The sequence below is a fragment of the Nerophis ophidion genome, linkage group LG05 (assembly GCF_033978795.1).
Source record: "Nerophis ophidion isolate RoL-2023_Sa linkage group LG05, RoL_Noph_v1.0, whole genome shotgun sequence".
NCBI lineage: Eukaryota > Metazoa > Chordata > Actinopteri > Syngnathiformes > Syngnathidae > Nerophis > Nerophis ophidion.
This window is the reverse complement of record NC_084615.1, coordinates 34,886,243-34,904,109: the sequence shown is the minus strand read 5'-3', so window position 1 is coordinate 34,904,109 and position 17,867 is coordinate 34,886,243. Positions and strand designations below refer to the sequence as shown.

At 41.6% G+C, this 17,867-nt stretch overlaps 3 protein-coding genes across 11 annotated transcripts in view; 2 read left to right on the top strand and 1 right to left on the bottom strand.

Moving 5' to 3' along the window:
- The window catches only part of sgk1 (serum/glucocorticoid regulated kinase 1), a 118,601-nt gene extending 117,185 nt beyond the window's left edge, over positions 1-1,416 (top strand). For all 4 annotated transcript variants that reach the window (XM_061900672.1, XM_061900673.1, XM_061900675.1 and 1 more), the window contains one exon: positions 502-1,416. In XM_061900672.1, coding sequence (XP_061756656.1) covers positions 502-669 — 168 coding nt within the window. In that variant the 3' untranslated portion in view covers positions 670-1,416. The remainder of the gene's footprint in view (positions 1-501) is intronic.
- A 3,277-nt stretch (positions 1,417-4,693) lies between these two features.
- Positions 4,694-14,814, top strand: slc2a12 (solute carrier family 2 member 12). Of its 3 annotated transcripts, XM_061900660.1 has the most exons (8): positions 4,694-4,889; positions 7,083-7,186; positions 11,479-12,738; positions 12,902-13,024; positions 13,127-13,259; positions 13,329-13,378; positions 14,284-14,323; positions 14,606-14,814. In XM_061900660.1, exons 2-8 carry the CDS (start codon positions 7,093-7,095, stop codon positions 14,793-14,795), a joined length of 1,890 nt encoding a protein of 629 aa, XP_061756644.1. In that variant the 5' UTR covers positions 4,694-4,889; positions 7,083-7,092; the 3' UTR covers positions 14,796-14,814. The 3 variants fall into 3 exon arrangements, with proteins under 3 accessions (XP_061756644.1, XP_061756647.1, XP_061756645.1); XM_061900663.1 differs by having other exon boundaries at positions 14,284-14,783; XM_061900661.1 differs by lacking the exons at positions 14,284-14,323; positions 14,606-14,814 and having other exon boundaries at positions 13,329-13,990.
- The window catches only part of tbpl1 (TBP-like 1), a 91,335-nt gene continuing 87,508 nt past the window's right edge, over positions 14,041-17,867 (bottom strand). For all 4 annotated transcript variants that reach the window (XM_061900665.1, XM_061900664.1, XM_061900667.1 and 1 more), the window contains 2 exons: positions 15,164-15,258; positions 14,041-14,947 (listed from right to left, as the gene is read on the bottom strand). In XM_061900665.1, coding sequence (XP_061756649.1) covers positions 14,865-14,947; positions 15,164-15,258 — 178 coding nt within the window. In that variant the 3' untranslated portion in view covers positions 14,041-14,864. The remainder of the gene's footprint in view (positions 14,948-15,163; positions 15,259-17,867) is intronic.

Below are 17,867 nucleotides of genomic sequence, written 5' to 3'. Positions count from 1 at the left end.
TACGGTAATTAACATTTCTTCACCAAAAAAGAAATCTTTAACATCAATATTTATGGAACATGTCCACAAAAAAATCTAGCTGTCAACACTGAATATCGCATTGTTGCATTTCTTTTCACAGCTTATGAACTTACATTCATATTTTCTTGAAGTATTATTCAATGAATATATTTATAAAGGATTTTGGAATTGTTGCTATTTTTAGATTTTTAAAAAAAAAATCTCACGTACCCCTTGGCATACCTTTAAGTACCCCCATTTGAGAACCACTGCCGTATGGGACTAGTGGTAGAAAATGGATGGATAATATTGTTTCACAATGGCCATCTACAGGATTAAAAAAGTCATTACATTGTACCTGCAAATAAAATCACAAGTGTTTTTTATTTTTAACTAAAAAAAAAAAGGCGCTTCCTGATAAACAAAGTAGTGCTTTTGTTTTTTTCTTAAAGTGACATCATTGTGTTTGCTAATGCATCAACTTGCCTTCCTTCCAACCAGACGGGCCCCAATGACCTGCGACACTTTGACCCCGAGTTCACAGACGAGCCGGTGCCCAGCTCCATCGGCTGTTCGCCCGACAGCGCCCTGGTGACTTCCAGCATCAAGGAGGCCGCAGGGGCCTTTGTAGGCTTCTCCTACGCCCCCTCCATGGACTCTTACCTATAGGACTGCAACACCTGGACTCAGGATGGATATTTTGTCTCTTAGTGTGTAAATATTCCAGCATCTACACCCTGCTGTCCAAGGTGGAACTTCTATTCCGTTACACGCACAAATACCGAACAAGTAGATCCCTTTCATGCAGCGGCACATGAAGTCACCAAGTACTCACATCTTAAAATCAGCTTCATCCCGGTCCCAACTTCATTTTGGTGCTTTCTGCTTTCATGAAAAGGGAGTCGACTCAATGTTACAGAGCGGACATTTTGGTTTGTCCTCCTCAAGGTGCCTTTTTGTTCTGCCAGTCACTTCCTCCGGCTCCAACTTTTCAGACTGCAGGTGGGGGGAGCCGCCACCAGAGGACACTGTAGAGCAGAGACTCACAAGACGTCAATTGCACGCGGAACAGAAATAATGCTGATAGCCAGAGAGACTTGCTGCTACTCGCCTTAGGAAGTGTTGCCAATAGCGCCCCCTGTTTTACTCTTTTTTTTTTTTCTGTTTGTCCACAAGCACCCCCCCCCCCCCCTCAAGTGGAACATTCCATTTTAATATTGCTGTTGAATACTATTTAAGTTTGTATAGTTTGAGTCAAGTGTACTAGTTGTAATGTATATTGATGTAAAGACAACTAAAAAAGTATATGTACTGTAGATAGAAATTGTTTCAATGTACTGTAAATTGTAAAATTGTTTCGAGAATTTTGTGAGCCTGGCTGGTTTGCAATAAAAGTTTAAACTTTCTACTACCCCATATCGTACATGTGTAACCCTTTTTGTCTAAATAATTACAATGTTACACTGGTTAATACAGATCATTGATGAATCTGATGGTTTTGTTTTAAGAAATACTTTTTAAAACCAACTGAATAATTTCCTTATATAAAATTAAAATACACCCGAAGAAAATACTTATGTGGGTGTTTTAAAAGTTAAAAATGTAATGCTGTATCTACATACAATATATGTTTTAACCAAAATAATAGAATGTGATTGCATTATTTAGTTACGAGATGTGAACTTAAATGGCCTTTAAACTCTTCTTGTGTCACCAACCTTACACAAGAGTCATTCCAGTGTGTTGGTGGCTAATAAAGGGACATAAATGGTAACCAATTACATTGTTTACTGCACATTTGTCCTACTGTATCCCACCAATTGGTGGACTTTGTAAACTGTAAAAGAATGTTGTACAATGAAAGGCAGGATATACTCTTTCCTCCCAAAATAATCAATGGCCTGACCAAATATGGAGCCAAATATATATATTTTTACATGAATCTTTATTTTTCATGATACCACTTTTTCTGGAGTATTTCCCAGCTAATAGCCGCAGATTAAACCTGTTTAACTTGAGCTTTTTGAGGCATTTGGGGCTTAAGCAAAGCAGAAACAAAAAACTGTTCGTACAACTCTATGACTGAATGATGCAAAAGTCCTCAAAACGCTATGAATTAAAACAGTATTTTAATTACTGATTCTCAAACTGTGATATGTATACCACTACTTATACACAGGCTCCATCTTGTTGTACACCAAATAATCACTTAAAGTATTCAAACACAGTGTTACTGTTCAAACTGTAAAAAACATCCATTTTCTACCACCTGTCACTACATTCTTGTTAAATAAAACCTCCAGCTTGTTTTCAATGAAAATGTAGGCCAAATACATACTACATATTTGGAGATCCAAGTGTTTTTTTGAGGTGGTACTTGGCGGAAAAACATTCGAGAAGTACTGTATTAATGTATTAACATTTGTGCTCTGTATGCCTGCACACACAGACTTTATTAGTTATTAGTTACGACCTTTAGACTCCTGCTTGGGCATCTAATGAGCTTCCTGCAATAAAAAGCCAAAATGCATTGAATAAAACTGTCACTTATGTTCAACCACCTCCCACCTTATGCAACCACCTCCCAAGCAAACAAATGGGGCTCCGCCTCGAGCACGATAAGGAATGGTAAAACGAGGAATTAACCTCAATGAATATTTGCTGACATGGCGAGTTGCATGTTACATAAGATGCTGGAAGAGAATGAAAACATGACCCATGCATGTGTGCAATAGTGGGGGTCTCCATCCCAGTCATGCTGGAGAACTGCTGCACAGCTGGCCCAATTTGTTTGCATTGACTTGTGTTGATTCAGGTGTTTTCTTTGATGACATAATCGTCTTACAGTTGAGATCAAAATGATTCAACCCCCACACAATTTTGGTGTTTTAGCAAGTTGTACATTTATTCTGTATTTTGTTTATAGTTATATCAAATAAAGATGTGTCAAATAGACAAATGCAACTTCAGATGTAACACTGTATTTTACAAAATACCAAAAAAGGTCATTTTTCTTAATACCTCATTGATAAAATGATTCAACCCCCTAGTTACATGCATCTTTAGTACTTAGTAGAACACCCTTTGGCAGTAATTACATCCTTCAAACGTGATACATAACCGGACACAAGCTTCTTGCAACGATCTACAGGTATTTTAGCCCATTCCTCTTGGGCAAAGGCCTCCAGTTCATTCATATTCTTGGGCTTGCGTGCTGCAACTGCCTTCTTCAAGTCCCACCACAGGTTTTCTATAGGATTTAGGTCTGGTGACTGTGAAGGCCACTCCAGAGTCTTCCAGCCCTTCTTCTGCAACCACTCTGATGTTGATTTGGAGGTATGCTTGGGATCGTTGTCCTGTTCGAAGGTCCAACGTCTCCCAAGGCTCAGCTTCGTCACTGACTTCATGACATTTGCAGCTAATATATCCTGGTAGGAAATAGAATTCATAATGCCTTGAACGCGCTGGAGATTCCCGGTACCTGAGGCAGAGAAACAGCCCCAGAGCATGATTGACCCCCCACCATGCTTAACTAGGTGTTCTTCTCTTTGTAAGTTTCATTTTTTCTCCTCCAGACATAACGTTGATTCATAGGCCCAAAGAGTTCCAGTTTTGTCTCATCACTCCATAGAACAGTTTCCCAAAACCTTTGGGGTTTGTCCAGATGATTTTTGGCATACTGGAGTCTATTTTTCTTGTGCCTGGTAGTTAGAAGTGGGGTGCGTCTGGGAGTTCTGGCATGGAGGCCTTCATCTCGTAGTGCGTGCCTTATTGTCTGGGACGAAACCTGCGTTCCCCCCTCTGCAATGTCCTGTTGTAGTTCCTCTGCTGTTACCCGGGGGTTTTTCACCACTGTACGCTTCAAATACCGGACAGCAGTTGTACACAGCATCCTCTTTCTACCACGCCCAGGTAGTGTTTCCACTGTGCCTTTAGCTTTAAACTTGCGAATTATGCTCCCAACTGTGTCTCTTGGAATGTGTAATGTCTTTGCTATTTTCTTATATCCATATCCTTTCTTATGAAGAGAAATTACCTCCTCTCTTGACTTCTTTGACCACTCCCTGGACTTCACCATGTTGCAAATACACTATTGACCATCTACAAGAAGCTGAGCGTCACAGTCTTTTTCAATCAGTTAAATTGTTGTTTGTTATGGTTCTAATCACATCTACAGGTGTTTTCAACACCTGCTTGAAAAGACCTTATTCAAATTCTGTTCTTAAGAGTTATGATCTTCAAGGGGTTGAATAATTTTGTCAATAAGATATTAAGAGAAATGACACTGTTTGGTATGTTACAAAATATAATGTTGTAATTTAAGTTGCATTTGTCTATTTGACACATCTTTATTTGATATGACTATAAACAAAATACGGAATAAATGTCCAACTTGCTAAAACACCAACATTGTGTGGGGGTTGAATAATTTTGATCACAAAACTGTAACTCTTGGAATTGTATATTGGACAATATCAGAAGGATGTTAAAAATGTACAAATGAAAAATAAAATAAATTGCAGTTCATTCATAAATGTCATACATTTGATAAGAACAGGCAACGTTGGGAAAAAAGCAGCCAAAGCGGGTCAGGGAATTTGGACCAATAGGAGCTCGCGGAAGGCGGTGCTAAGGCGAACCGACGCTTCCTATTGGTGGAAGTGGGCGGAATTTAGGAGGTAAACGTGACCAAAACAAGCAGTCGGTGCGTGGTGAGTCGCCAAAGAGGAACAGTTCAGTTGGGGTTAAAAGGCTCTTAAGAGGAGGAAAAGTTGGGGGAGTAGAACAGAGTCTTAGGAGGAAGAATCCTTGTGGTTCATTTTGATTATACACCCATAAAGCAACTTATGGAGCGCCAAAGTTGACTTTAAACAAAAGGTGCAAAGCAGGTAGGGGACGGACGTCACTGCTCTTTTGTTGTTGTTTACACTTGGAAGGTAAAACATGTCCGAACAGCAATGTTGTGTAATATTACTTTGTCAAAGAAAGGTTTGCTTCGCAACATATAGTTGTTGTTCCCAGCTGAGAGCCCCGGCTAATAGTTGCTACATAGTTGTAATGATTAGTCTTTTACACCAGTGGTTCTTAAATGGGGGCACGCGTATCCCTGGGGGTACTTGAAGGTATGCCAAGGGGTACGTTAGATTTAAAAAAAAAAAAAAATTCTAAAAATAGCAACAATTCAAAAAGCCTTTATAAATATATTTATTGAATAATACTTCAAGAAAATATGAATGTAAGTTCATAAACTGTGAAAAGAAATGCAACAATGCGATATTCAGTGTTGACAGCTAGATTTTTTTGTGGACATGTTCCATAAATATTGATGTTAAAGATTTCTTTTTTGGTGAAGAAATGTTTAGATTTACAGTATTTCCTTGAATTGCCGCCGGGGCGCTAATTGATTTAAAACCTCTTCTCACTCCTGCGCTTACCAAAGGTATGCGGTAAAAGTAAGCATGCGCTAATTATTTTAAAACCTCTTCTCACTCCGGCACTTACCAAAGGTATGCAGTAAAAATTTGAGTGTGATGTAAGCTTGGACCTTAAATCCTACTGAATAGCTCTTAATCTTCTTCCCTTTATGCGATTTCAAATGACTGTTATTGAAATCAGCCTCATCCATTTTGAAAATGATGACAGGAGAAGTGTCACTCATGACGTCACGAGTTTGACCCGGCAGTAATTCAAGGCAGGCAAATACTATATGCCCTGCGGCAATTCAAGGAAATATGGTAAGTTAATGAATCCAGATGGATCTCTATTACAATCCCCAAAGAGGGCACTTTAAGTTGATAATTACTTCTATGTGTAGAAATCTTTATTTATAATTGAATCACTTGTTTATCTTTCAACAACTGTTAGTTATTTTTACATATTTTTTCTAAATAGTTCCAGAAAGACCACTACAAATGAGTAATATTTTGCACTGTTATACAATTTAATAAATCAGAAACTGATGACATAGTGCTGCATTTTACTTTTTTATCTCTTTTTTTCAACCAAAAATGCTTCTCTCTAATTAGGGGGTACTTGAATTAAAACAAATGTTCACAGGGGGTACATCACTGAAAAAAGGTTGAGAAGCACTGTTTTACACTACCAGTAGCTTCTTGCTTACATCCTGTTATACTAGAAGAGCACACTTCAATGTTTATTCATATAGCCCACATCATAAGTGGCACACTTACTGTCTCTTTTAGTGCACTGTAAGGGTTTTGCTCTTAAGTGCTAAAATTAGATTTTTTTGTCTAAAAATATTTTTCCTAGAACAGGGGTAGGGAACCTATGGCTCTAGAGCCAGATGTGGCTCTTTTGATGACTGCATCTGGCTCTCAGATAAATCTTAGCTGACATTGCTTAACACGATAAGTAATGAATAATTCCGCTGGTAATCAGTGTTAAAAATAACATTCATAATATAAAACATTCTCATGCATCTTAATCCATCAATCCGTTTTCTTCTGCACCTGTTCATTAGAAGTATTTTGTTTGTAAGTGGTTAACTTCAGTATAACAATGTTATTAAAAATAATAAGAGACTTATTATACTCTAAAAATGTTGGTCTTACTTAAAAATGCACACATTTAGGTGTATTCAGTGTTATAAAATATTGTACTGCTCTCACGGAACTACATTTTAAGATATTTGGCTTTCATGGCTCTCTCACCCCTGTCTTAGAGGAAAATGTTGTGTACAGGTACATATTTGGAAAGTCTGCATACACCCCTAAAAACTACGGTACTTTTTTCCAGTGATGCAAGAATGGAACAAAAATGTTGCTTAAAAGCCAAACAAGGTAAACGTCTACAAGTTTTGATGGAATTCAGAGGCGTACTTTCCACAAAATGTCAGTTCTATTCTAATTCTAACGTGATTATTGCAGCAAAAACAAATATGTATAAAAAACAACAACATCCTTACACTTACATACAGAGACTTGACCTCTGTGGGTTTTATGGAATCAGAGTTACGAAAAAGCAAATGGCTTTTTTTTTTTTAAATGTTTGAAAAGGCGCATTTATCACTAAATGACAGTACAAGAAAGTTGAAGTGTTGTATCCTATGTGCCTGCTGCCAGGTGGTCCGAGATGGACTCCAGCGAGACCAAGAAGATGTCCTCGGACTCCCCAGGCGACCCCTACTGGGATGACGCCCAGGGACAGAGGGCACCCCGAGGTCCAGGTACATTCAGAACTATCACAAACTCTCGATTATGGCAAAATTTAAAAGATTTTATAACACTAAGTACAGTGCTAATTAATCATCGTGGTTCCTCGGTTTTCATTAGTAGTGTGTTCCAAAAGGTCTGAACAAATGTACGTGAAAACTAAATTTTCGCATTAGATATAATGTGGAGCCAATTCCAGATACCAAAAACGTTTAGCACAACACACTTTCTAAAGATTGATGAGTCAATAATAAACAAAGTGAAATACATATAATTGATTAGCATTTAACATCATTTACCTTGACCTTTTTTGGGAATTTTGCCTATGGTTCACAATCAATACGATAGACTGATGGATTAAAAAAAAAAAAGTATTTTAAATATTAAATAAATGCGATCAAAAGTCTCCTTACAATGGAAACTATGGTACCCGTTAAATTCTGCTCAAAGAGCCCCTGAAAAAAATCCAATCACCTCCATTAAGGTGTTATATACATGATGTAAGTATATATGTTATGTAGTAACTGGCACATTTATAAGAACATTTAATATTTACGCATTTTGCTAATTTTAAGCATACACAGCGGATTAATTAAAAAAACGCATCATGTTTGCTTTTTTTTGTAACTACATCAGTTATTTATGAGCGTCAACAAACATAATAAAACATCACTAACTGTACAATGTCTGCTGTCATTAGGATGCCGACTGCTAGGATGTTCATATATTCCCATTTAGGTGAAGAATGATTCATTTTCCTTGAAGAGACAGTGTGTGTGTGTGTGCGTGTGTGTGTGTGTGTGTGGCAATTTTTGTGACTTTCTCGTCAGTTTCATATTCTAAATGGCTTTTAAAGTGTCCCAACTTGTTAGCTTATCTACTCAGACGTCTCATGTCCAGGTGAGATGCATAATTTATGAGCTACAATAAAATTACAGGCAGCAAAGAAGCGAGGAAGCAGCAGACCACTCATTGATGTCAACATAGGTACACCTGGGAGTGATCATGGCGTTGTTATAAATAGTTTGTCTGCCTTAGGGCTTATAATAACAATATCAGGAATACCTGGGTAATGTTCAAGTCACAAAATGTACAGTAAATGGAGTATTGTTGGCGCTTTTGGAATGGTTATTTATTGGATTTTATGGGGGAAATAGTGCAGCTCTCATTTGCTCTGCAGTAAGCAGACTTTTAGACTAGACTAGACTTAGACTTCCTTTTTATTGTCATTCAAATTTGAACTTTACAGCACAGATAAGAACGAAATTTCGTTACATAAGCTCATGGTAGTGCAGGATAAAAAAAGCAATAAGGTTACATTTATTTAATATTTAGAATGCATTTTAAGAAATCCATCCGTTGTCATTTCTTTAGAAATGATTGTGAATGATAGGCAAACTCCAAAAAAAGTGCAGTTCCCCTTTAATGAAGATCTTTGTTAGCCAAGACGGTGAGTGGAGGAGAGGAGAGGGGTACTTTTCTATTTTGCTACAAGTTCTTTCTTGCATTTTTATCAAAGTGCTGGTGCTCGCAAATTTCTTTGGCAACATAGTGGATTATTTTGCAGTCGTATGTAACAAAAACCCAACAAAAACAACGGACTAAATCACCAACACATGAGATTCTTTGAGTACTTAATCCTGCAGAATATGTTGGCAAACAGATTAATTTGTTATGTGCATTGTTTTCCAATACAATAACTGAGACACATACAGGGAAGTAAGGATTAACAGTAATAAGGGTAAACTGCACTAAAATTCCCAACTGTCACCTTTTCAAATATTACAAAGCCACGATTACCGGACTTTGATGAACTTACAGCACGGGATACTGCTCATTTCCTGGAGAAGCGTGCTGATTGCTCGCTAGCAGATGTCACTACTTGCTAACTTAATATAAATGATAAATGGGTTGTACTCGTATAACGCTTTTCTACTTTCAAGGTACTCAAAGCGCTTTGACACTACTTCCACATTCACACACACATTTACACACCGATGGAGGGAGCTACCATGCAAGGCGCTAATCAGCACCCATCAGGAGCAAGGGTGAAGTGTCTTGCTCAGGACAAAACGGACGTGACGAGGTTGGTACTACGTGGGGATTGAACCAGGGACCCACGCCGTCCCTAATATGAGACATTTTCATCTTAATCCGTTACAAACTACATGCCCCAATCTAAACTTGTCTGAGCCACTGAGATATTATTCAACTGAGCACATGAAACTTAGTACAAGCCACAATAAGTCTATTTAAAACTAACAATGTATATAGCTCTTAATGCTTTGAAGGGCTGGACAAACCACAATGACACCCCTAACCCACATCTGGGCAAGACACTCGGGACACACAGACCCCAAAAAATGATTTTTTTTAAAACATTTGGTGTATGAGCATCGAATAAGTACTTTTTGAGCACATTCAACAAGTGATAATAATGATAATCTTGGTCAAGATAACCCTGATATAAAAATGTCACATTATATACCCAATAAACTGTGGCGACTTTTGGCAAATTCTTTCATTGAAAACTGTATCAAACAAAAAGTGGGGCATTCGAAAAGTTAAGTATGCTAGCGAAACACTGTAGACATCAATGCTGACTCAGCAAATCTTTCTGCAGTCTTAAAACTGTATGCGTTTTTGTCCTCTTTAAATTATAGCTGAAATTCCACAATGACAGCACTTGTATTTACAGCTGGCTTTAATAGTAGTTTTGAAATTGCTCACCTTTGAGCTATTTAGTCTGTCAGCAAAGTCTCAGTTTGGATTGACATGGTCAGAAAGGTATTGATTTAATGTTTATTAGTGGGTTGTAGTTTACTGCCTTGCAAGTAATATAGGAAAAAGGTTAAAAACTGATTATTTTCAACATAATTACTTTACATTGTTATTTGATATACAGTGGGGCCAAAAAGTATTTAGTCAGCCACCGATTGTGCAAGTTCTCCCACTTAAAATGATGACAGAGGTCTGTAATTTTCTTCATAGGTACACTTCAACTGTGGAAAAAAAATCCAGGAATTCACATTGTAGGAATTTTAAAGAATGTATTTGTAAATTATGGTGGAAAATAAGTATTTGGTCAACCATTCAAAGCTCTGATGGAAGGAGGTTTTGGCTCAAAATCTCACGATACATGGCCCCATTCATTCTTTCCTTAACACGGAACAATCGTCTTGTCCCCTTAGCAGAAAAACAGCCCCAAAGCATGATGTTTCCACCCCCATGCTTCACAGTAGGTATGGTGTTCTTGGGATGCAACTCAGTATTCTTCTTCCTCCAAACACGACGAGTTGAGTTTATACCAAAATGGATACATGGATGATACAGCAGAGGATTGGGAGAATGTCATGTGGTCAGATGAAACCAAAATAGAACTTTTTGGTATAAACTCAACTCGTCGTGTTTGGAGGAAGAAGAAGAATACTGAGTTGCATCCCAAGAACACCACACCTACTGTGAAGCATGGGGGTGGAAAGATCATGCTTTGGGGCTGTTTTTTTGCTAAGGGGACAGGACGATTGATCCGTGTTAAGGAAAGAATGAATGGGGCCATGTAGCGTGAGATTTTGAGACGAAACTTGCTTCCATCAGTGAGAGCTTTGACCAGATACTTATTTTCCACCATCGTTTACAAATAAATTCTTTAAAATTCCTACAATGTGAATTCCTGGATTTTTTCCCCACATTCTGTCTCTCACAGTTGAAGTGTACCTAAGATGAAAATTACAGACCTCTGTCATCATTTTAAGTGGGAGAACTTGCACAATCGGTGGCTGACTAAATACTTTTTTGCCCCACTGTATTAATCATTACATTGTGATGCAAACTAGCGACACAGTAATGAAGACATCTCTCTGATAGTGTCAGTCCTGATTAATCAACAGGAGTAAACAACAAGTAAATGGATTGTGACTAGCATGTTATCTACAGTACACAGGACACAAAGGTTAAATGTTTGGGAGGTTGAGTAAAAGTCCTAAATAGGATCCTGCAATGTATTTTGTCTATATGGTGCAAATGATCCCGGTCAAACTGGTTTGAATTTGAATCCCCATTAGGCCCAACAGAGTTAATTAAGGATAATATCAATTATACAAATGCAAGTGAGTTTTCAAAGAGGTTCGTCATTACTTAACGCCTAATAAAATTGTGGACCTCTGTCCTTAAATTCCTCTAAGTCAGCACTTTTAAGACCACATGAACACAGAGTGTAGTCGATCAGGATGTCCTGTTCTACAGCTAGATGGTACAGCTTGGGGGCGAGGACATGGCTGCTACTTACAGTGTGTATCCCTCGCAGGTTGCAGCTGGCTGGTGGTGGTGGCGGCGGTGGCGGCCTCCCTGTCCGGCCTGATGCTCGGCTACGAGATGGGCCTGACGTCAGGGGTTCTGCTGCAGCTGCGTGGCGTCCTGTTGCTGTCGTGTCGGGAACAAGAGCTGCTGGTCAGCTCCCAGTTGCTGGGCGCTCTGCTGATGTGCCTGGCAGGAGGCCCCATCCTGGACCGCTACGGCCGCCGCGCCTCTCTTATCCTGAGCGCTGTCTTGGTGGTCGGCGGTACCATACTGCTCATGGCCGTCACCTCGCTGGTGGCACTGGTGCTAGGGCGTGTCATTGTGGGCATGGGCACGGCGCTGTCGGGAACGGGGGCCTGCCTATACATCGCAGAGATCTCGCCGCGGGAGAGGCGGGGCCTGCTGGTGACCCTGTACGAGCTCATGCTGGTAGTGGGCGTCATGCTCGGCTTCAGCTGTAGCTACGCATTTGCCATGCTCACCAATGGCTGGATGTACACATTTGGACTTGTGATCCCTCCAGCGCTGCTCCAAATCAGCACTCTGGTGTTCTTGCCGCCCAGTCCGAGGTTCCTAGTAGGGCGGGGGCAGACGGAGCAGGCCAGGACGGTTCTGGCTCGCATGAGAGGCGGAATGAAGGAGCAGGTGGATGAAGAACTGAAAGACATCCAGGCAGGACTTAAGGAGGAGTCGGAGCACAGCTTCATGGAACTCTTCAGCTCCAAGTCCAACCTGCGATCCCGGCTGCTTACGGGGGCAACGCTGGTCTTCCTCCAGCAGGTCACCGGCCAGCCCAACATCCTGTCCTACGCCTCGCCACTGCTGCGTAGCGTTGGCTTCCACAGCGACGCCGCTGCCACTTTGGCATCCACTGGCTTTGGTGTGGTCAAGGTGGTGGCCACTATCCCGGCCGTGCTGCTGGTGGACCGGGTGGGACCCAAGAGCTTCTTGTGCGTGGGCGCCGTCGCCATGGGGATGTCACTCGCCACACTGGGCGGCTTGACGCTGCAGAGTCACACACACTTGTCCAGCCTATGTGTGAGCAACGTGACGACCAACCACTCCATCATGGCGTGGGATCCCAACAGAACTGAGAACGGTGGAGTGTATCCCTCCATACCCCCGCTTCAATGGGACAGCCGAGAGACAGATGATGCAGGAATGATGGGAGGTGGGCCGATGGAGGACAAGTCTTCCTCACTCAAGTGGGCGTCGCTCATCAGCTTGTTGGTGTTTGTAGCGGCCTTCTCCATCGGCCTTGGGCCAAGTAAGCAGCACATATTAGCCAGATAAAGTGGCCAAGTAAGCAGCACATATTAGCCAGATAAAGTTGTAGTGCGCTAGGAGGGACAAAGTGCAGTTGTTATCTACGAACAAGTAGTCTTATATCATCAATGTAACTGCAGACTAATAATCGTTGTTTCTTCCAGTGTCGTATGTAGTCCTCACCGAGATCTTCCCAATGGGCATCAGAGGCCGAGCCGTGTCGGTGGTGTCGGCCGTCAACTGGGCCACCAACCTGCTTATCTCCATGACTTTCCTCACAATTACAGGTGTGTCCTCATAGTTAAACCATAAAAGCATACCTGAAAGCCTGCAGTGTTGATAGAAGCTGAGCTTAGGGTGAAAATCATTTTTGATGGGTGTTTTTCCAGAGAAAATCGGTGTTCCCAACATTATGTTTCTGTACGCCGCCATGAGCTTCGTCCTGGTGGTGTTTGTCATCCTGTGTGTGCCCGAGACTAAAGGATGTACACTGGAGGAGATATCAAAAGAACTGGCCAAAAAGTGAGTTTGACGCAGCGGATTTGTTTTCTAGTATCATGCTCTCATTGTTCTTCTCTTTGGCATTTACAGGAAGCATTTTGAGTTCAATCTCTGCAAGAAAATACAGCCTCAAGACATAGGTATAACATCCAGAGAGACATTCCAAACATCTGGTGACACACATCCACTTCAAAACAACTCTGAAGAATACGCTGCATTGCAAAGATGAACAAAGACACTGTGTACAGTAACAGTAAAAGTCCCTCTAAGCAAAAACTTGTAATAAAGAAAAAGATGCATGACGACAGTCAACACGAGTTTAAAAGTTGCCATCACAGTGGTACATTTTTGTACTTTGTTACAAGTTCTTTCTTGATTGCAAGAATATTTCTGTCTTTTCAAAGGTCTGGCATTTTCAACTTTTTGGAGTCCCATAGACGATTATTTTGCATTCATTCTCAGTTATAAAAAATGCTGAGTCATCAACATATGGTATTCTTTGTTTAGGTACTTTTGTTCCACACAATGATGAGCAGGCAAACAGACTTGTTTGTCAGGCTCAATTTTTGGCCGTACAATAAGCGTGACAGTATACAAAAACTTGTACGAAAAATCTTGTAAAAAACATTGCAGGTGTACCTAATGTGGCCATATGCATACAAAACATTGATAAATGAGATTTTGTGATTGCTGCTGTTTATTTGCTAAAATACTTGTCGGTATTTTGACAATTAAAATACTTTAAAAATTGATTTCCTAAATGTTCTTGGATCCCTGACATGAACACATACATAGGCTCTGCCCGACTTATTATTAGTCTTTATTTTTATACAAAATACAAAATAGTCAGCAAGTGTCTCGAAGTGGTCAGAAAAACATCCCACAGACAAGTGTCACTCACCATCGGAGCTTGGTTTCCATTTAAAATGTAACACTTGAACAAGGTTTGTAAGTTAAAGCATTACAATGTGGTATGGGTAAAGTTCAGTGTGTTCAGGTACTTGCTTTAGCAGTAATTATGTGTATTCATGTTTTTTGTTTTCAGCACCACTTGAACCGAGACATCTCATACAAGCTTGTACAAGGTAAACCTCAACTTGCAACAATTCTTGTTCTATACATACTTCCCAATCCTAGAAGTAAAAAACAATTGAAATATTTACAATTTACAGTGTAGTAATGTACAAGAAATGAACTTGTCAAACAGGTTAGTGTTCTCATCTGATGTAGAGTACTGAGTAAATAGCTGAAGGGCTAACATGAATAATTAGTTAGAGTATCTGGGGACAAAGAAAATGAGCTTTGGTGGCAGACTTGACTGAGGGACACAGTTGCCATGCCTGGTGAGACTCCACCTCTTTTCCTAGTAGTGCATCGTCCAGTCCACATCACATGAAGTCAGGAAGACAAAAAAAAGGATGGGCTGCAAGCAAGCATCCTGGGATTGGCAGAATGAGCGGAGCAAGAACACATCCAACCAAATCAATTTCCTGGAGTGGTATATGTCCAGTAAGTCCAGAACAATGTTTCGAGAAACCTGCCTGTGTTTGTCAATAAAAAAAAAATAAAAAAAATAGTCCACCATGTCGCTAATTTTTTGGAGCGTCCTCCACGGTCTACCTTCCCTCATTTGCAGAGCGGCTTCTGGCACTCAAAGAGGAGCGGGTACACCTGCTCCACAGCGGTTGCCACATTCTGCACATTTGGTCCTGAAAAAAGAAAGCGGGCCAAGAGGTATTGGACTGGAGTAAATCTTGCTTTGAAATTCTTCTCGGGATCAGGCTTACACAACCCCCTGATATGGTTGGTATGAATGTATTTTGTCATTCTCATGTTTGATGACTATATAGCGTTCTATTCTTTTCTATTTTGGCGCAATGGTGTTCAGAATCTTTGAACAGCTTGTGTGTGTGTGTGTGTGTTACCTGTTACTGTGAGGCTGCCTGTGGAGAACACCTGGATGGTGGCTTTGATGTGTTTGATCCTGTAGGTGGCTGCAGGATGGAGCTCTGGCTCATAGCTTGACAGAAATAACACATGCATATTCAATAATGGTATATTTAAATGGTTTTCCAAGCACAAAGTTCATTAATATTTGAAATCTATGAATATATTACAGAACACAGGTACTGCTGCAGAGTTGAAATTAAGCTTATTGTTAGCCACCAGGGTAGGGCACCCACTAAAATTTGTTAGGTGTATGACTATAGTAAGTCATCAGCCAAATCAAAAGACACAAGCAAACATGTAAGTTTAGTTATACACCCACCAAACCTCTCATAAAGCATGGAGTATTATTTTAGTATAATATACTAAAAAGAGATGTCAGTAAGATGTGGTGTTGAACAACAAACATGTGGATAGTAGTAAATCTTTGTCAATGGGAATTTACTGCTTTGGCTCCTGTGTTGCCTAAATATTTATTGCTGCACAGGCTGACACAAAAAACAAAACTTAGATGTACAGCAGTCTTACTGCCACTAGAGGTCACCAGATAGATGCAAAGCATTTTTAAAGAGTCCAACCCTCACTGGAAATGTGTCCAATTTACTGCCGGCAATGTGGACCAAGCTCTGACACTGATCGTACATGGAGCGGACTGCCACAATCAGACAATCCGATACCCCATACTCTCTGAGCACTCTCCACAGGACTTCCCCAAGGAACACGGTCGAATGCCTTTTCCAAATCCACAAAGCACATTAAACTGGTTGGGCAAACTCTCATGCACCCTCAAGAACCCTGCCGAGTATAGAGCTGGTCCACAGTTCCACGACCAGGACGAAAACGACACTGTTCCTCCTGAATCCGAGGTTCGACTATCCGGCGTTGCCTCCTCCCCAGAAATAGGAGAGCCCACCACAGATTCCCCAGGCACTGCTTCCTAATAGGAAGACGCGTTGGGTGGTATTAAGGAGGTCTTCGAAGTATTCCCTCCACCGATCCACAACATCCGCAGACAAGGTCAGCATTACACCATCCGCACCATACATGGTGTTGACAGAGCACTGCATCCCCTTCCTGAGGCGGCGGATGGTGGTCCAGAATCGCTTCGAAGCCATCCGGAAGTTGTTTTCCATGGCTTCCCTGAACTCCTCTCATGTCCAAGTTTTTGCCTCCGCAACCTCTGAAGCCGCACCCCGCTTGGACTGTCGGTACCTGTCCGCTGCTTCCGGATTCCTATGAGCCAAAAGAACCCGATAGGACTCTTTCTTCAGCTTGACGGCATCCCTCACCGCCGGTGTCCACCAACGGGTTCTAGGATTACCACCACGACAGGCACCAACTACCTTGCGGACACTGCTTCAATCAGCCACCTCAACAATAGAGATGCGCAACACGGTCCACTTTGATTTAATGTCCAGCACCTCCCGTTCGACATGTTCAAAGTTCTTCCAGAGGTGGGAATTGAAACTCTCTCGGACAGGAGACTCTGCTAGACGTTCCCAGCAGACCCTCACAATGCGTTTGGGCATTTTACCCAAGTGTCCAAAACATGAGGCCGCAAATCCGATGACACCACTACAAAGTCGATGATGGAACTGTGGCCTGTGTCTTGGTGCCAAGTGCACATATGGACACCCTTATGTTTAAACATGGTGTTTGTTATAGACAATCTGATGACACCACTACAAAGTCGATGATGGAACTGTGGCCTAGGGTGTCTTGGTGCCAAGTGCACATATGGACACCCTTATGTTTGAACATGGTGTTTGTTATGGACAATCTGACGAGCACAAAAGTCCAATAACAAAAACACCACTTCGGTTCAGATCCGGGTGGCCATTCTTCCCAATCACGCCTCTCCAGGTTTCACTGTCGTTGCCAACATGAGGGTTGAAGTCCCTCAGTAGGACAAGGGGATCACTTTCCAGTACTCCCTTGAGTGTATCAAAAAAGGGTGGGTACTCTGAATTACTGTTTGGTGGGAAAAAACAGTCACTCTCGTCCACTGGGTTGAACTCCAACATGCAAGCTTTGAACCGTGGAGGAAAAATAATTTCTACCCCAGCCGGTCGTCTCTCACTGGGTGCAACGCCAGTGTGGAAGAGAGCCCAGCTCCTCTCGAGAGAACTGGTTCCAGAGCCCTTGCTATGCGTTGAAGTGAGTCCGACTATATCCAGCCGGAGGTGACATTCCACGTCCCAGGAGCTAGTTTATGTAGCCGAGGATCGGACGCCAAGTGCCCTGCCTTCGGCTGCCGACCAGCTCACAAAGCACCCGACCCCTATGGCCCCTCCCATGAGTGGTGAGCCCATTGAAGGGGGGACCCATGTTTCTTCTTCGGGCTGTGACCTGCCAGGCCCCATGGGGCCATCGTGCCGCAACTCCGGGCCTGGCTCACGAGGGCCCCCGGTGACCCGCATCCGGACGAGGGAAATCGGAGTCTCTGTTTTGCATTTCCATAGAAGTCTTCGAGCTGCTCTTTGTCTGATCCCTAACCTAGGACCTGTTTGTCTTGGGAGACCCTAGCAGGGGGCATGGAAGCCTCCGGACAACATAGCTCCCAGGATCATTGGGACACGCAAACTCCTCTACTACAATAAGGTGGCAGCTAAGAGAGGAAAAAAATCTCAACAAATTATTGCAATGAATTTAGGGATTTCACCATCTACAGTCCATATTATC